This window comes from Vicugna pacos, chromosome 7 (assembly GCF_048564905.1).
Source record: "Vicugna pacos chromosome 7, VicPac4, whole genome shotgun sequence".
Classification (NCBI taxonomy): Eukaryota; Metazoa; Chordata; class Mammalia; order Artiodactyla; family Camelidae; genus Vicugna; species Vicugna pacos.
Window position 1 is genome coordinate 17,880,150 of NC_132993.1, and position 20,638 is coordinate 17,900,787.

Consider the following 20,638-nt stretch of genomic DNA (forward strand, 5'->3'; position numbering starts at 1 on the left):
TTCTGAATTCCAGGAACATTATCCACCACTTTTAGCTTAGCATTTGTGACCTTCCATCATAATTATTTTCTTGTTCTCCTGCATCAGATGGAAAGCTTCTTGAGGATCGGATTCCCCAAGATAGACATTGTTGGGTAATAAGGATTTAATTTTGTTGAATGAGTAAATACTTGGATGAATTAAACACTGCCTACATACAGATGTTGGGTATTTTATTTCCTTAGTTGTTTTATGGTGTTGCCTCTTGGGGACTTTGTTAGAAAGGTTTATGCATTGTCAGAAACTGGTCACTGCACTAGAAATATGGGGCATAAATAAAGCCTAAAACTTAAAAAAAATTATATACTAGATTTGCAGGCAGTGCAGGTACAGGGCTTTTGTGTGTGTGTGTTTAACATCGAAGGAGAAAGTGCAAAATCAGGGATAATTTGATCTGCATTTGGCATTACAAAACGGAAGGGAGCTCACTAATTTATATTATGGCAGAACTCTTGCTTTTGTGCATCATTCTTATTCAAAAGTTAATACTCAATCTTGATAATTTTGGATTTGTACCCAGAATGGAATTGCCCAAATTAGTTCTTTTCCTCCAAAATCATTTTATTGGGATGTTAATCTTACTCTACAGAAACACTGAACAGGTTTCACAGCTCTCTTGCCCATCTTACTTGATTTCCGCAACGGCTTTGGCAGAGGTAAGCAGGGCTAGTGTCATCCATATTTTACAAACTAGGAACACGGGAACGGAATCTGGGGGAGGTTGGAGGACTTGCTCAGGGTCACAGAACAGAACCAGAAAACAGATCTTTCAGTCTCGTCCTGGCTCTGTCCAGACATTACAGTTTCAGTGCTTAAAATAAGCAAAAATATTACTCAAGACATTATTGTTTTGCCAGCATTTTAATAGATGACGCAGTGACATAATGCCCACTTGACAGCTCATCGTAGTAATGTGGGGAGTTTCTCATCAGTGTTAGTGGTACATTAGTAACTGCCTTTTTTGCTGCCCTCTTTGTTAGAAGAGTTCAAAGAAAAGCTGAAACCAAACTTTGGGAAAGAGCATGTTGTGACTGGTGTGTATTTTAAAGGAAAGAAAAACCTGGTAAGTGGAATTGATAGGAGAGAGTGGCACAACCTAAAGTTAAAATATCTGAGAAGACAGATGGCTTTTGGATAGCTTGAGACCTACAGATGAATGAAAACCTCTTGGCATATAGATTGGTGCAGTTGATCACTCACGTTGTGATTTTAAAAAATGTAGAAGCAGTACACTTAGAATATTGTCTTCATGTCAGAAATGCACCTTTGTGCTTGAAAATGATAAAAAATTACAATCGATCCTTACAACTGTTCTGTTCATCTTTATTGATCAGGTGCAAGAAAGATAAATCGCAGCCCAAATAAGATTATAGTAAATGTTAGCGTCGTAGGGGACTCTAGGTTGATAGAGAGCCATTCATCATCTCAAATGGTGACCTGTCCGTTGCTCCAGCCATCCCAAGCCTGCTGTCTAATCACATACCTATTGATTTTATCCACATCCCACAAACCTGGATGTGACTGTCATTGGGCAACCCAGATTGTTAAATGCAACGGGGTCACTGGTGTGAAGAGGATTTCATTTTCATTTTCTCACCAACCAACAATGATCTATTAAAAAATAAACTGTCCCAATTCATGCATGGGGAACCTGAGTGATTAGAGAATGAAGAGGCACAATAGACCACCGTATTGTGTTGTGTTCTTTTGAACTGCGATGCATTTTACAGGATATTCTATGGGGTCTGAAGGATCATGGAGTCCTTTAGGCCACCCCCTGCAGTAAGACAGTTTGCACAGTAGCTAGCCAGAATGAATCATTTTTAACTTTGCTACCCCGGGAAAGGCATAACTTTGCTCTTGCAATTTGATTTATGTTGCTTGTGTGTTTATTTGTGTAATAGTGAAAACTTTTTTTTTAATATAAAAATTACCTAAATCTGCCCCTTGTTTTTACTGATTAATTTGTTGCAAATGTTGATGCTCTTGTGGTCATCTGGAGATGATAGAACACATTCTACTCCATAAAGAATCCATCTTGAGTTCAGAAATAATACTATGTAAAAAGAAATGATCCTTTAATATCCTAGGTGCGACACTGGAATAAAAAGTAAATATGTGTGAATTTCATTATTGAGTCTCAAGCATCTTCTGATCTTGCAGTGATAGATTCCAAATAAGGGAGATCTTACAAGACTCTGCTAGGAATTTTCTCAGAAGGATCAAATAATGATGAATTATGATTATGAATGTTTATTTTGTAGTTACAACCTATATACCAACAACTGTACTGTTACTTCAGTGGGTACCTTAACATATATTTTTGTAAGTAGCCCTGCCACTTAATGCAGAAAGTCTTTCTCCTACTGCTTCAGTGGCTGAAACAAGATTTTATGTAATTTTTGAAATTGCAAGTCTTGCACACATTTTGTCCTCTTGGATAGTGAAAACCCTGCTGTCAATCTTTATCCACAGAGCTCAGAGTTCTACAAAGTCACCACTGAGCAATACCAGAAAGCTGCTGAGGAGGTGGAAGCAAAGTTCAAGTAAGTTTTTAATAATATTTTTTTTGTAGTTTTAATATATTTTTATTGAAGTACAATCAGGTTACAATGTTGTGTCAGTTTTGGTGTACAGCACAATACTTCAGTCACATAGGAACATACATACATTTGTTCTCATATTCTTCACCATAGGTTATAAGATATTGAATATGGTTCCCTGTGCTATACACTATAAACTTGTTGCTTATCTATTTTATATGTATTTGTTAATATCTGCATTTAACAGTATTTTCATTATTTAATCTTCTTGACAAGATGAAAGTACATCTTTATTGCTCTTTGAACAGAATACAGTTTGATATTTTAGCCCTCTGGAGTACTTAGAAGTGTGTTTGGGTGGTTGAGATAGCTCCATGGTGCTTAGTGGAATTCAAATACAAGGAATAGACATTTGATGAAAGCATGTTGCAACTCAATTTTATGAACTCAAGAAATTGAAAGCAATGGTAGTAGAATTGTTTTTGAATATTATATAAGTTAGGATGCCTTTGATTATAAGGTGTTGTTAAATTGCTACCTCTATTAATAGGAACTCAGAAACCCTTCACTTTTGTGTGATAAAATGATGGGCATGTCCAAATTTGAGTATCTGCCTTTCTCAGGTTTAAGCTGTTTTCACTTCTTCATGTGTAGCATTTAAATCACAGACTTTACCTTGCCCTTGATTTTGAAGGTGATGCTAAATTGCTACCTGTACTAATCCTTGGAATGTTTAAATGAATGTTCTGTAATTGATAGATCAAAGTGTCTGTAACCCCTAGCCCTGTACTTTCCCTTTGCTGCCAGTGCTCATATTAGGTAAGAAGACATCATTCAGAATTTTCCTGGGTGTTTAAATAGTTCTGTTGTGTAACCTGGTAGTCACACATGTGAAAATTAGTGAAGCAAAAAAGATGTTGTGACAGGTTTAGTTGAAAGATTACATTGGGCTCTGACCTCGTTCCTTTGCACATGTTTATAAGCATTTGATAAAATGATTAAACCCTAAGGTGGAATGTTATTTCTTTCTGCTGTAGTGCAATTTATGTGGTAACGGATATTAATGTTATATTAGTTTTGATTTTAAAAAAGATATTTTTTAAAAGATGATTTGAGATATATTTAAATAGACAGAAACCTCCCATCTTCCTTAGTGCATTATCTCTTTGGGGGCAGCAGGGAAAGACCTTCTAAGAATTGGCCATAAATCTCACTGTTAAAGGTTAATGTGCTATTTTCAGAATTAGATATGGAACTGGATTCACTTGATTTTAAAAGGCACTCTACATATGTATGTTTTAAATTATGTTGTTATCTTTCTTCCCCCTAATCATAAAGCAATATTTTTTAAACTGTTTGTCTCTGTACTGTGAGAACCTTTGACTTGGCACTTGGATATTGCTGCCTTGTAAGATGATAGCTATACAAATACTAAAATTTTAGATAAACCAAAGGAGATCAGTTCTGACTGGAATGGTCTGTGATCTGTGAAGTCATCATAAAGAAGATATTTTAGTTGAGGCTTGAAGTAGGGTATTGAGTAGGTGAGAAGAAAAGGTATTCAAATGGAAAATTATGCTCAGTGATTGGTGGATGACATAGTAGTTAACATCAGTGGTTTACTCAGAGAAACTAGTGTGAAATATAGCTGGAAAGGTCAGTAGGGTTTTTGATTAGCTGCTGGGCTAAGAAGTTGGTCTTCATTGAGCCTGAAGTCATTGGAAGGTGTTTGACCAGGTGAGTACCCTGATTTCCATGCTCCTTTAGGAATACTAATCCGACCGTGGATGTGAGGTTTGTTTGGCGATGTGAGGGGAAAAAAAGAGACGGAAGTACTGGAGGAGAGGTCTCTAATAGTGAAGGAGAAAAGGTGGTGTCTGGGATGCAAAAAGTCATTGAAAGATTAGATGTGAATCAGTGATGAACTGGTGTACCAGTTTGCTAGGACTGCCACAGACTGAGTGGCTTAATCAGCAGAAATTTATTTCCTCACAATTCTGGAGGCTGGAAGTTTGAGATCAGGGTGTCAGCAGGGTTGGTTTCCTCAGGGGCCTTACTCCTTGGCTTGCAGATGGCTGTCTTTACATGGTCTTCACCCTGTGTCTGTGTCCTAATTGCCTCCTCTTAAAAGGTGCATTGGATTAGGGCCCACCTTAATGACTTCATTTTAACTAACTTATCTCTTTAAAAACCCTCTGTCCAAATTCACTCTCTGAAGTACCAGGCATTAGGACTTCAACATCTGAATTTTGGGAAGACACAGTTCAGTTCATACATTTGGATAGAAGGGGTAGAGGAGAACCAGTAGTCCAAGCTTAGCAGGTTGGAAAATTGGTGGAAGCTGGATTTCATGGAGAGAGAGAGAGGAGTCTGATTTTAGATGAAACAAGTATCTCTTCTGAAGCCCTGCTCAGCTGCCTTGTTTTCCCACCTGGGCTAGCCTGCTGCAGAGTGAGAGGCTACATGGAGCAAAGAATAAAAGTCACAGTGACTGACCTTCTCCAGGACGACGTGGACCTGTAGGTTAGACTTAGTTTTAAGCAGAGCCTCAGCACCATCACTCTCTTTGATCTTTAATAAGATATATTTCTTTATTAGATCCTACTCTCGTCTGGTGTGGTAAACAATTTGACCTTTCCCAAAATGAGCTCTGGCCTTTGTACCCAGCTCCTGGGACTAACCTCTAAAGCACTGAAATTCCCAAGTGGAAGAAGTGTCTTCTTCGTATGGTGGGCCCCTTGAGCCACTTGATACTAACCTGCTACCGAAGACTGGATTCAGCCACATAGGCAGTCAAGCAGGCAAGCCTGTGTAATGAGGCTCCAGTGAAACTCTGGACACTCAAGTTTGGGTGAGCGTCTCTGGTTGATAATACCCTGCATTTTGTCACACATTGATACCAGGAGGATTGTGCATCCTGAGGACAATGGAAACATTGCATTTGGAACCCTCTCAGACTTTGTCCTGTGTCTGTCTTCCTTTGGCTGATTCTCTGTAGCATTTATCACAATAAGCAATAAAACTATGAGTTTAATAGCTTTAGTGAGTTCTGCGAGTCCCTTTACCAGATTATCAAAGCTTAGAGTTATAAAACCTCAGGTTTTATACACTGTGAAGGAATTTCAAGAGTTAGTTTTTCAGAGAGTAGCTTTGACTATATCATTTTTTTTTCAGCTACTACCTGCTAGACTGAGCTTCCTAGAATATCATATTTTGATTTGTAGTGAGTTCATTGCCTTCGTACTGAGGAAGTGATAGTGTTTTGGCTCTAAGACATGCTTACCATCTTTGAAGGCATAGAGATTTCTCAGTGGAATTTTGTTTCTTAGAAATTTGGGCATCTCAGATAATCATGACGCCTTCAGTCTTTTGCAAGGCAGTCTGCTTCATTCTTTCCATTGCCTGACAGAGCTAGACTCAGCAGTCCCTCTGAGACAGCAAGCTCTGAAGGACTTTGAGGGGAATTTAGTTAATTTTATCTGATGGAAGGATTCATTTGGGTGCATCTTGGTTACAGGAGATGGAAGCTTTTTATATTGCAATTTCAAGAGCAATATTATGCATGTGATAGGGGGTCACACAAAATCACTACAAAGAGAAAGAATGCTCCAGCATTTGAAGCCACACGTGATGAACTCCAATCACACTGCTGCATCCTGCCAGGATACCTAATGGGATTATTTTAGGGATGCTTAAATATTAACTCACCCTTCAGTCCCTCAGTTTATAGTTTGGCAGTAAACCATTAAAACACTTTAGATTTAATGGAATTTCCCCCCCTATTTTATCAACCCATCATTCATTCATAGTGCTCCTCTGCAGCGAGCCCTCTGCTGAGTTCTGAATATGCAGACATGAGGGAGACGGCGAGAGTCTTACCAGTGTGCAACTTAGAGTTTGTCAGAGGAGATCAAGAGGAAGACAGAATTTTAAAGTAGAACTTTTTAAAAATCCAAAGTTAATTCTACATGTTGAGATGATTACATCCCTAATAAATTTCAAGTTACTAAAAATTATTACCATTTTTTCCAATGGAAATTAAGTAATTTGGGATCAAGAATTTGTGCTGTTTATGTTCCTGCAAGAACTTTTTCCCCACAACAGCTTTAAAATTTTAGCTATAAAATCCAGACCACTGGGTATTCCAGTGATTTGTCTGTTAGATAGAGCAAGTTACGGTGCTAGTTTCTGGTTCATTATCTGGCGGTAGAACCATGTTATAGCCCAGCTTACTGAAAATTATGTTCTATATTAATCCTTATAGTCTACCTTATAGGTAATTAATTAAACAAAATGTTAAAAGTTACGCAGATGGTGCTTTGCACAAATCTAGCACAAAGTAAATGCTCAATGAATGTTAGATTTTATTTTTAGTATATATTACTGTTATCATATTATTATATTATTAGTTTGTTGTTAATGTCTAACTCAGGTTATTAAACTATACACCATGGGAGAAATTTCTGTATCTAGTTCCAGACAAAATTTAGATGATGTTAAAACCTCCTGAAAGAACATTAGAGAGAGTTCTTACCGTTGGGGAGCTCACAGACCAGCTGGAAGACAGCATATAAAGCTCTCCTGGCAGGACAGCCCAGATCAGGATGTGGCAAAGCTGTCAGGACACATGGACAGAGTGCCACAGGGGCTCTGGTTTTTGATCAGCATCAGAATTAAGTTGCGTTGAGTGGATTGGAGCCGATATACCACATCTACAGAAAGGAAATGTTACCACAGTGTTATGTATACACAAATTGTTTTTAAAATATAAAAATAAATGTCAAGCAAATGTAAAGCAAATATCAAAGAAATATAAAATATCATAAAGGCAACAATGTAAACCTTGTGAAGACAATATAATATCAAACAAATGAAAAACATTTTAAAGGTGATTGCTGTTTCATTCTCATGTTTTCCTTTAGATAATGAAGTGGTCAATTTCTGCCCTCCATAAAGGCAAAATATACGTAGGAAGTGACAAAGATCTTTTGAGAATATTTTTGGACTGCTTTCATTAGGGGTGGAACTTTTCAGCGTGGCTTCAGTTTCTTTGAAAGATGAAGCACTTGTAAAGGGGTATGAGTCTATGAAATCGGATGTGAATACTGGTAATGCTCCTTTGTGTGCCAGACTAAAGAAGGGGTTTTCACTTTTATCCTTGAACGAAGTTGTTGAAACCTGACTTATAAATTTAGGCTCATGGAAGAAGCCTGGGTTATCCTTATAACGTATTAAAAGATTAGTTACCCTGTGGAAGAAATGTAGCTGATTGTAGGGTGTCTGTGGAATGCTATGCAAGACTCAAGAGATAAAGTGGATTTTTTAAGTATTACTGTATAGTGAAAGGTTTTCTTCATTGTAAAACCCTTTCACTTTAAAATGTCCTTGGTTTTATTAGGGTTTCACTTTGACTGGCAATATACTGTTTAGTTTCTCTTCGGGGTGTGTGATTTTAACAGCTACACTACAGATGAGTTAGTAAAGCTGAGGATGACATGCCAGTGATACCAGCAGGTGTTTCCCGTGTTCTCTGTAATTACACATGTGGATCATGGACAGTTTTAAGCAACAGTGTTTAAAGATCCTGCTTAATTGGCTGTAAAATAATTAAATAAGGTTTTGACTGGCAAATTTATAATTCTGTTAGATGCATAAGCCATTGCGCTTGAATGTCAATGTGACTTCAATTTGGAAATGTTAGATTAATAGAACTAATTGTACTGCAGGTACAAAGTTTACTCTGATTAATAGTCTTAAAACTCTTCTAGAAGTTTAGTCAAGTAAATTTAAGTTACTCATCATTTAGCTTAAACTTTTAATTAAAACTTACTTCCAAAGTTTGCAGTGTTCAGTGTTGCTGTGTTTCTTTCCAGTTTTTTCAAAATTGAGCTCCTATCATTTTTCAGTGACTCCAGCTGCCTTACTGAGTGACTTGCCTTATCAAAAGGATGAAAATTATATACTGTCGAACATGTTTTTGTATCTGCAGCTGACAGTTACCCTGCACATCGTCTCTAACACTTATTAATGTCTGCTTGTAACCTACTTTAGTGCTGCGTGAATGGCTCTGATATACCAAATGTACATGATAAATGTTTTATCTCTGATGCTCATTGATCAATTTCTAAATGATCAAATAGTTTATCTCAGTAAGACACTAATTCACATTGATCAAATTCTAAATGACCAAGTTGTCTTGGTTTCTGCTGAACACAAATTGTGTTAAAACAACATTACTTGAACATGCTGGCTTTTCTAATGCAGGAGTTATGTTACCAGCAGTTACAGTGTAACCAGAGTTATTGTATTATAAAGATGTTTCCGTCATAATGAAAAGTTTACACAAGAAGAAAAGTATGTGATATTACAGGAAGAACAGGGCTTCGGGCAAGGATTTGGGCTTTTACTAACTAATTAAATTCTGCGTTTGTATTGGGCCTTTTTCCCCCTTTTTTTAATTTGAAAGGCTGTGAGCAGGAAATATAGCATCTGCAGTGGTGACATTTTATTCCCTGTGGTCCTTTGAGCCAAGCAACATCTTGATTATTCAATTAGAGACTTAGCCATTGAAGAGGCTAAATTTTAGAAAAAGTAAATATACCTATACTCTTTGTGCATATGTTTGGTTACAATTACCTATTTAGAAGGATAAGATTGTTGTTTTTGTTTTTTAAACATCCACTCACTTATGTCAATCATCACAGTATTTTGTGTACCCACTAGACTTTGTCCATGTGTTGCTGGGCGAGGGTATCGATTCTGAAATTGAAGAACGATGTTTATGAACTTAAGAATATACTTTGTATATGAAGCCACTGGCAAAAACCCATTGGGTTAAAACATAGTTTTGGTTATTTAGTACACCCAATTCCTCAGGCAGGTTATTAATTACATCTTTGACTTGTCTGTTCCATCTGTAGAATGTAAATTTTAACTGCCACTCTCTTTAGGGCATTCAAGCTGAGAAAATTTAAAAGTTGAAAAAGAAAAAGTTGTCATTGATCCTCATCTAAAACATGGACTTAAGTAGTTATTTTATTCAGTTCTAAGACAATGGTTACCACTTTAGGTATGTTCTAGATGGTGTGGCAGCCCCTTCTGTACCTCATTGAGGGATATGTGGAGAGTAGCCTTCTACCTCTCAAGCTAAGAAGCTGTGTGTGTTATTCTCTTCCTTCCATAACCCCCCCCCCCCAAAGCAACAAGTTAGTTCCAGAGGAAGTGAGACTTGATTTGGAACATACCAATATTTGACAGTATTTCTTATGATGAGCAAGTAGAATTGAGACTGGAAGGATAGGGGCAGGGTACAACCATTAAAAGAGGGATGCAGCAATTGAGGATAGAGTATAAACTGGTTAGAACCAACTAGACCCAAGATGGCAGATTTGACTTCCTGTAGACCTTGAGCCTCATATATGCTCATTGTAAGACATTAGCATGCTAAATGACACACACATAGGTGCCATGACAGTTCCAAGGCTGACCATAAAAAGCCAAAAAGTGGGTGGTCGCCCAATTCATGGAAATCCTGCCCCTTCCCCAAAGTATTTGGAATAATCCTCCCACTTGGTCAGCATATAAAATTACCCAGCTCATGAAAACTAAATACACCATACCCTGGGGCCACTCTTGCCTTCTGAGATGGATCACATTTTGCCTATGGAATGTGTATCACTCTAAATGAACTTGCTTTCACTTTACTATTATGGCTGGCTCTTGAATTCTTTCCTGCACAAGACCAAGGACCCTCACTTGGCAGCCTGTCCCAGGAACTCACCTGAGACCTGGAATGTGACCATCTTCTTGCACCCCCCTTTTCCTGCAGCAGAATTGGTTAGATCTCTAAGGAAACTTTAGGTGATTAGTGCCTTTTCCCCTCTTTAAGATTGGAACCCTTCTAATCAGATCTGTTTAGTTAATTTCTTTTTATTCTTTTAAGTTGGAGCTCTCTCCTTGGTCTACACACTTATTCTCTAAGGATAATTGGTCTCAAGGTCAAGAGAGTCACTTGGAAGCTTCCTCATTGCTTCAGTAGAGTATGTGAAGGGACCTCAAGTGGTGACACAAGCCGCTGAAGCCAGCCTGGACACATGCTGCCCTAAGTCCATGGCCTGGAATTCTCTTCCCTGTCTTAGCTGTGGCAGCCAGGGTTTGTTTGGGTTGCTCTTCCTTTAATATAATCTGTTTATGTGTTACATGTAAATGATCAAAACCAGTCTTGTTGCAGCCCCTGGGTTTGTAGCCATAAGCACCTGAATTCATGATATGTTCCATGTGAGATAACAGATTGTTCTGTTTTCCCCTGCAGGAACATTAGCATTGAACTTTCTTTCTTAATCAATACAATCCATTAAGAATTTAGTGTTACTCTACGTGCTTATATGAAATATTAATTGCACACTGTTAGTTAGATAAATGAAGATTCTGCCAAAATGACAGCTTGTTTCTTTCTTTGTATCATAATATTTTAAATGAGGGCATTTTGAGTTCTAAGGTGCATGGTATTTCAGAATTTCTTTATTGATCCCGGCTTATTTGAGTAACTAACTAACTACACATCTTGTAGCTCCCAAAGATGTTTCTAACTGGGATTACTAAGTTTTTCCGTCTTGCTGATTCCAACAAGAGTTTATTTCCTTTTTAATGGATCCAGTTGGAAATAATTTAAAAAATTTTTCCTTTGATGTTTTCAAAGATGAGAATAAGTTATTTTGCTTTTTGAGTGCCACTCAGCTACAGGTAGAAAGCAGAGAAGCTTGTAGGGGGGCCAATTAGAGTTAATTACTGTCTGACTGACCTGCCACGTTTTAAAATGTCCAGGAAGACTTTTAGGATATATATTTTTAGTTCTATCCTTGTGTCAGATTTACAAAGTTTAACCATCTTAAGCTTTGATCATGGTTAAAGATTATATGAAAGATGTTGTCTATGCATAAAAATGATAGCTCTCAGGATAGTCTCTGGGAAGTTGTATAGGCTCAACAATGTTGTGTTATCTAATTGTGTTTATCACTTCACGGTTTGGGAAGCCAAATGCTATCAACCCTTGTTGCTCTCAACCAGATAATTAACTTACAGAAGTATGTGGGTGCCCATTCATTATGCTTGGGGTAAAACCATAGTATTAAAAATTGAAACTAGAACTTTCAGGATAATTGCACATGAACATACATTCCCATTGCTCGTTTGAATGTATAATTACCAAATCATCTTTCATGGTGTCAGTCCATCAAAGATTCCTATTTCTGGCTCTTTTCATTTTTGTTAAGATGTAAGCAAACAAAATATAAAAATTGATAAATTTAGACCTTATCATGATTAAAAAGTTATGCTCATCTTAAGACACCATTAAGAAAGATTTTTAAATGGGCGAAAGACTTGAATAGACACTTCAATGGAAGATATAAGAATGGCCAATTAGCACATGAAAAGTGCTAATAACATCATTAGTTATCAAGGAATTGCAAATTAAAACCATTGGAATGGTGAAAATCAAAAAGACTGGCAATACTAATTGTCTGAAAGGATGTGAATAAACCAGATTCTTGTGCTTTGCTGGCTGGGGGTTTGAAAGAGCAGTCACTTTGGAAGAAGTTGACAGTTTACTTTAAATTTAAAGATACGTTTACTGTGACCGAGGAATTCCAGTCCTAGGTATTTACTCAAGAGAAAAGAAAATATACATTCACAAGAAGATTTTACACATATTCATATCAAGGTTATTTATCATAGTGGAAAACTAGAAACAACTCATATGACCACCAGTGGGAGAACGGATAGACAGGTTGTGGTATTCAGCAATTTAAAAAGAAAAGCAGACTATTAATTGACTGAACTGCATGGGTGAATCTCAGAAACATTATGTTAAGCAAAAAGAAGCCCAATACAGAAGAATACCCATCACGTGATTCCATTTATGTGAAGTTCAAAAATAGGAGACAGTCTATTCTGACAGAAATCAGAAAGTAATTGATATGGATAGAGAAGGACTTAATTGAAAATGGACACGTGAACTTTCTGAGGTGTTGGGAATATGTGTTACTACAATGTGAACACCTAAGATCAGTGCATTTTTTAATGTTAGTTACACTTAAAATATCCTAAATTGTTAACTAATTTTAGTTAGGTAAAAAAATGCCCCAAATATTGGGAGTACCCAGTATCTTTTTTTAATTCGTAGTTCTTACTGAGAAATAGTAGTTGATTTACAATGTTAGTTTCGGTTGTACAGCAAAGTGACTCAGTTATACATACACATACATAAATTTTTTCAGATTCTTTTCCGTGATAGCTCTTTGCAAGAAATTGAATATCATTTCCTGTGCTATACACTAGGTCCTTGCTGTTTATCTGTTTTATTTATACTAGTGTATATCTGTTAATCCCAAACTACTAATCTGTTCCCTCCCCTGGCCCCCTTAACCATAGTTTGTTTTCTGTGTCCATGAGTATTTCTGGCTTGTAAATAAAGTTCTCTCTTTTTATTTTTTTCTTTTAACGGGAATACTCAACTTCTAACTGTAATTTGTCCACGGTAAAATAAGTTCCTTCAATTTAATCACAGTCTTAAGAAACTTACGATTTCTAATCCTATCCATAATCATATTTTCTTGTTAGAATTTGAATACCTTATCTCAGAGTCAGGGCTGTTCATTCAGTGTGCTTGATAGCTGTAGATATAGGTGTAAACCTGCCGTTTTTTGTTTATTTTCGTTAGAATAAGTTTTTTCCTCTCTTATTAAATTACATTCGTCTACTATACTCATCTCCTTGTTAGCCTAGAGTCTTATAGAAAGGCCTGGTTAAGTTTTGAACATAATTTTTGGTAAAGGGGTTCTAAAGGCAGCGTCTGTACATGAAACATTTATACAGTAACACTGATGCTTTTTAATATAATAATTTTAGGCAGTGATTTGTTCATACTATGTGTTGAGTCCTGGCAAAATGCTTGAAAACTTGTAAAAGCTTGCATCTTGGCCCTTCCCTACATGTTGAAGTGAAAGCACACATGTTCCCATGTTAAAGTGTCGCCAAGCATCCCCAACTTGCTCACATGGCTGCCTTAAGCTCTTTTATGTGCTTTCTCATTCAGTGGCCAACAGTTAAATTGCCATGTTCCTTTTGTGAGTATGTGTGTCTAAATGCTGGTAATCAGCCGAGTCCCTTGAAAATTGATAGATGTGCTCATTAAGGGGAGTTCTCGCTCTTGGCTCCATTCACAAGTCACCTCAGCTACCGTTTCTGGATGAAGCTGGCAAGAAATATGTGCAGTGATACATCTGGCTTTATACTCCTTTTCAAGGACTAAAACCTTCTTTTTAAGTATGTTAAACACGCTTTGTGGGGAACTTACAAGCACAAAGAAGTCAGCTATTTGCCAATTACGGTATTAACACAGAAAAGACTAAGGGCCTTTGTTTTGTGGTGGGATTTTTTTTTTTTAATGTGCTGCCATTTGCTCTTCACTTTGTTATCTTGTGCTTCCAAGATTACACAAATACTCATTTATTTGTGAGATGCATCCACCTGTGGAGACTCTGAAGTCCAGCCGCCTGCCACTGGTACAGATCTCCAAAAGCTGTCTGTGTGAGAGGCACGTTCAGCGTGGCTTATGATTGGGATTTTGAGGGTAGCATACACCTGTCTCTGCTTTTAGGATGAGAAATGAATTGCCAATTACTGTAGACATGTTCAGACATGACACTTCAGATGGGAGAAGCTTGCTCAGCCTGCTTTATGCTGGGCTCCCCACTATGAAACCATCAGTTCTGGAAAAGGGGTATGTTGGCAAGGAGGAGAAGAGAGAGGGGATCAGCCCTTGATCCCTCCCTATTTCTCGTGCTTGGGCACAGCGGTGGCCGGGAGGTCAGTGCCTCTCACCTTCGTTTCCCTAGCAGAGCTCTTGAATAAGATGAAGTGATCAAAGCTGGGTGCCAGTGCATCATCACAGTCTCATTACTCTGCAAGCTGCACACCCAGATGCTGCTGTTTTCTGCATCAGGCGTCACTGATTTACATTCATAACACCTCTATTACAGCTCATTTGGTACTAGTTGTAATTAACCAGTTCTTTTCACGATAGTTTCTCCAATATGAGAGATCTTAATGTAAAGAAAATACATTTCTGAGTGTAGAGTGTGTCTTTCAGACATCCTGGTTAGTTGGCAATAATCGGGGATCACATGTTTTGTCACTACTTAAACCACTTGTGGTTTTGCTGTGGTTAGTTGGGTGTCGGTTTGGAGGTATTTTGTCTGAATTTGAGGTACCGTATTTTCGCAGCAGACTAATTTCATCAGCTCCCCTGACCTGGGAGCTCTTCAAAAGAGTGGATTCCAATACAGTGTTTTCATTTGGTGGTTTCTTCCCTCAGTGAAGAGCTTGCTGATACATATTTATTTTGAAGGGTAGTAGTGTGACAGCTTTGCTTTGGAGAACTTCATCATCATCAGTATCTACAGCACAACCATCCATCAAGGGTCCCTTTGATGCTCTATACTCTGGGCACTGGAAATAAAGAAATGTAAATTTGAGTTCCTGTCCTCAGAGTTCTGATACTTGTTGAAATTATTAGCTCTACTTTTGAGCTGTCAAAACCTGAGACAGGAATTATAACTTTAGCACTTGCTCAAGAAAAATTGTTGAGTATCTCATAGATTCCAGGTGGTTTTTATAAACTGGAAATACAGAGATGAAGAAGGCATGATCCCTGCCTTCAAAATACTTGCAGTGTACATGGGGAGACCGGTTAACACAGCAGTGACTTAAGTGTGGAAAATGCTGATACAATGGCACAGACAGGAGGGTGCAGGGATAAGGAGGGGGCTCTGGACTGCAGGAGGGGGTGACTGTGTAAGCTGGGTCTTCTCAACTTGCGATTTTCCCTAACGTAAGAAGAGAGAGGATGACTTTCCATAAAGAGGGAATCAAATGCTAGAAATGGTTAGAATGATTGTAGGGGGAGGTGTACTGGAACATGAGGCTGTAAGGAGGATTGGAGTCAGACTTTGAAGGACTTAAATGCCGTGTTTTGAAAGGCAGATTTAATAGGACATGAGACTTCAACTAAAAGTTCTAACCTACTTGGGACTATTTTTTTTAAATCACCTATCTCTTATACCTGTAATATATCATTAAAATTATGCCTTTAGAGTTGCTGGTTTTTTCTAGACGTCTTCTAACAAGACATGTCATACAAGTATGATATTACATGTATGTATGTTTGTTATGATAATCACAATTTGCTGTATCATAATTACTGTTATATAAACATGTTAGTATGCATTAAAAATAAGCACATTGTATAACATTGTATATCAACTATACTTCAATTTAAAATATATATATAAAATAAAAGCCTTGTTAGATAATTCAAAAAACGAGCACGTATTATCTACCATATTTATTGTCTCTTAGCAAAGTTCAGGGCCTTGAGAGAATGAAACATAGGAAAAGTAGTTTTGGTTGGAAAGGTGGAGAGGAGAGAGTTCAGAAAAGTTTTGCTTTATGGGATGCTATCTCGGGAAATCTTAGGGCACTTTTGCAGAGAAAGAGACCATGTTATGAAATCATGTTTTTAATGAAATGGTATAATGATGAGCTTAAAAATAAAATATTCTTAGCCATGATCTCTTTGTCCATGGTGTCCTAAGAATTCACATGATACCAAATTCTGCATATTGTTGCCAAAAATGTGTTAGAGGCAAGTTGTATGTGGTTTATTCAGATATGGTCTGTCCAGATACACAGGTCTTGGTGTTATGTCAGTAACTGTGATTATGTGCACCCAGGATATATAAAATTAGCTCATAGATTGCTAGTCCCCTTGAAGATCCTACAGTTATTAAAAGAATCTTTTAAGACTTCTTTCTCTTTCCCATTGCATCTGGTGATCACCTTTTGCCTTTTGATATCTGTCCTAGAGGCTTAATATAGTGAAAAGCATGTGAAATTAATAAATGCTATTGGTTCTTTAAAAATTATCAATATAGTACCTCCCCCCAACTTTTTTCTTAAATAAGGCAAATATAATTTTTTTCCTCTCTTTGCTTCTTAGTCAACCACTTAAAAGTAAAGTTTGTGAAGTAGCTTGGTAGTCATCCTTCCAGATTTCTCTCTGTCCATAGGAACATTAATAAACATAGATTTTGTTTTATTTTTACAAAAAAATGAGATGATACCAGATATATTTCTTTAACTTACATTTATTATGTATATCTTCCCTGCTCAACATAAGTCTAACGCATTCTTTTAAATACCTGTGTAGTATTCCATGGCGGTGTTCTACCATGATTTATTGAGCCTGTCCCCTACTGACAGGCCTAGATTGTGTTTCAAAAGATTTTTTTTGACCAGTTTTTTTTTTTTTTAACAAGGCTGCACTGGGACAAATTTGTACATAAGCCCTTAGGAACTAGTATTTCTGTTTCCATAACGTGGATGGGGTTTGAATTGTGACTACATCTTCTAACTGTGTGGCACTGGGATACTTAACTCCTTAGTTTCTTTTTGCTGTTGGAGGAAATGTATATATAATACCTCGTGGAGTTACAAAGTGTAGTAAATAAGGTAACTGAAATTCGAGGCATATAGTAGGCGCTTAGCCCTATACAGGGTCAGAACCTGTAGAGATCTCATGGGGTTGGATTTGACAGGACCCAAGTTACTTAACTTCAGAGGTTTTATTACAGTGAATCTATACCTGGCCTTCTGAGCCTGTCTCTCTCTCCTTTCCTTTTTTTTTAAAGAAAAAGAAAGCCCATTTTGTGAAAATTTTCAGCTTTTCCTGACTTGTGCAATTTAAAAATATTACATTTTGGCACAACCTTTGCAGTTTTTGCTGCTAGTTTGTAATTCCCTAGAGGTGAGTTGAGAAGGTTAGTGGTAGAACTTTTTCCATTAACTCTGGGAAAAAACTACAGAGCAAAAAATTGTCCTTTGGCAGAAATGTCAATCCATGCCTCTTTTGGAACATTTGGAAATTGAAGTGCCAAGAAGCTGATTTAATAGGAGAATTGAAAACCAAAATGTATACACATCTTCACCTTTTCTAACTGATGACAAGACAAATGAAAACTACACTCTTAGAACTTGATGATGCAAAGAAAATAGGATCGTGGCTCCAGAGAGTGCATTATGGCTGGATCTTTAAAGGATTTGAGTGCCAAGCTTTGGGCATGTTCTTCAGAAAGCTGATCCATTCTTATTAATGATACATCTGTTTGTACTTCATTCCATAAAAATTTTCTTTTTTATGATATAGTGTCTGGGAAGTAGGTTTAAGAAAAAAGGGATGTTTAATGTGGTACAGTTTTTACTATAACAACTACCAAGAAAATGTGCTCATTTTCTCTTGTTTGTGGTTCTTGGTCTTCCTGATTTTTAAAGAAAATTTATTAGAACTTCACTTAAATTTTCTATCCCGTAATGTCAGTGGAGCTGTAATGAAATCCTAAATATCCACATGAGCGAAATTTTTATAGGATACAATCTCAATAGGTATCCTTCACGTACTGCAATGGACTTGCCCTAGTTACTGCCCTTCCTTCTTCATCCCGGCCTTAGTTTTCTACGTCTGAAAAAGGTGATAATCACAGTGATGTTATATAGGAATTAAAGGAGGTCCGGTCATCTTTTTGGTACAGTCCAAGCAGTCAATATTTAGCTAATGATTGCAGTCATCAATAGTTCAAGTTTCTGTTGCTTGAATTTTGTGTATGTTTTTAAATTGATGACCTCCCGCTATATAATCCAATATATATGTTTCCCTAGGGGATAATTACTGAACCTATAAAACTGCAATTGAGAATATATCATGCCTAAAATAACATGTGTTTAAAGACAAATGTTTTCTGTCAAATCATTAACCAACAGTTAGCAACACTACTTAAAATAATAATCATATTTTAACAGGCTAGGAAATACATAATTTAGTTAGAACTGCACATGGGAGGCTGTACACAAACAAAATTATTCATAAAGTTGGTTCTGAAGTCACTTGCTTGACATTTGGACTATGATTTTTCCCAGAAAGAAAAATGACACTTGTAGTTAGCTGTCTATGCTATTCCTCCTAAAGCTGTTGACCCCATACATCTGCAGTTAAGAATAAAAGACTGCAGGTTGGGTGGCTCAGGGTTGGGAAGAGGCCAAAAGAAAAAAAAAATAGTGCATTTGCACACACACATGCATGTGTGTGTTTAACCTGTGTTCTGGGTTTTAAAGGCTAACCTAATCACAGGTACAACCTTGTTTCTGTGAAAAAACATAGATCCCTGTAGAGGGTGAAAAGGGAACATGCAAGCCTGGAATGAGCAGCTCCCTCCCTATCTCCCAGTCCCTCCAGTAGTTTCCAAAGTTTTTTCCTTTTTCCTTTTCTTTTTTTTTTTTTTAAAGCAGTGAATAGAATCTTGTTTTCAAATGAAATCTTAGGTGGAATCCTAACACTTACAACTGATAATATGCTATGTTATTAATATTACTGTAGCTAATAAGCTTATTTACAACCTTTGCTTATTATCAAGAAGACAGTGACACATATAGGGTCTAAGAGTGATGGCCACAGTCTTCTGTCAGCCTCAGCACCCACAGTTATTTATTTGGTTGCACAGTGTTGTGAGACTCCTGATTTGCAGCGATAAGTAGTGGCAACTGGTAAGAGTTGCTTTTTTTTTTTTTTTTAAACAGCTTGCCTTGCAATCTCAGGATACTCATCCATCAGTCTGATCCATATGATTAAAAACAAAATAAGTTTCTGCTTCAAAGCTGAGTAATTGACAGTATCTAATAAATCGTTATTTAGAAGTTGGGACAGACCCCCCAAAACGTACAATATTAAAGCACAATATGAAAATAACCTTTGACACCTCAGCCTCATCTTTTGCCAACCCTTTCATGGATCCGACAGTTCCCTCCTTAAGGAGGGGGCGTGCCTTCCGCCTCCTGCTTCTGCTTTGCTCTCGCTGCCTGTTTAACACAGCACTCCTTCACCATTTCCTCCTAGCAGATTATCCGTTTGCCAGGACCGGTCTCACATGTTAGTGTCTCTGAAGTCTTCCTTGATAATTCCCAGCCCACCCACCCCCTGCAAAAGGAGGACACAGTTGCCTGGTCTGTGTCCAGGTAACTCGAGCCCTTTTTACAGCCTAGCTTATGGCACAATTGCCTGTGCACCTGTCTCCCTTCTGAAGCGAGAGCCCCTCGCAGCACGGAATGGTGTCCTGGCCATCCGTACAGCAGCAGACATTTGGACCATGCTTTTTCCGTTAATATCAGTATTGTTATTTACTAGGTTGAATTGAAAGCTTATAAAACTCTTTCTTGCTCTTCAGCTTCTACCCTCAGAATGTTTTCACTCTAGAAGGGACTTCGAATTTACACTAGAGGAAACTGTTGTCTAAAAAGCTAAGTGAGAATTAGACTTTGGGGAGTCTTAAGGGCCCATTGGCCCATTACCATGGTTGTCTGTCAAGTCCGGTGTATGAATCTCATTCCCAGTTGGAATGGAACCTTCTTAAGGGCAGAAATTGTGTTTTATTTTGTTTATAGATCTCCTCTAGCACCTGGCACATATTCTGCACTCAGTAAATAGAGGCTGAAATAAATTAGTTCAGCAAATTAGGGGACTGTGGCTATGTGACATCTCTGTCTAGCCTAATGGTATGATTTATCTAGTTGTTGCTGTTAATACAGGGTTGATTTTTGTTGGACATTAGCTAATTGCCAGAGTTCATCTCTAATATGTGCCTCAGAGAAGGTGAGCTTTCTTCTTCACAGTATCAGTAAGGTACTTAAGATGATAACAGAATTCAAAATATAATAGAATATTGTGTATTAGACTAAGGTTTGTCATTGAGAAGTCCTTCAGTTCAGATTTCTGCATAATATGAATTTTTGTTAGGGAAGGATTATTGATATGTGCAAATTCCTTGACCTTTGTTGTTTCTGAGAACTGTTTTTCACTTGTGTTAATGTAGAGATGTTTATGTGTTTTCCAACACCAAAGTACGTCTCATTAAAGTTTTGTACTTGAATTTGGAAATATGACATCTTCA

The 20,638-nt window shown here is 37.4% G+C and overlaps 1 protein-coding gene across 3 annotated transcripts in view; it reads left to right on the forward strand.

Moving 5' to 3' along the window:
• CHCHD3 (coiled-coil-helix-coiled-coil-helix domain containing 3) overlaps positions 1–20,638 on the forward strand; it is a 251,261-nt gene that overhangs the window by 195,214 nt on the left and 35,409 nt on the right. For all 3 annotated transcript variants that reach the window (XM_072964444.1, XM_072964442.1, XM_072964443.1), the window contains one exon: positions 2,515–2,585. In XM_072964444.1, coding sequence (XP_072820545.1) covers positions 2,515–2,585 — 71 coding nt within the window. The remainder of the gene's footprint in view (positions 1–2,514; positions 2,586–20,638) is intronic.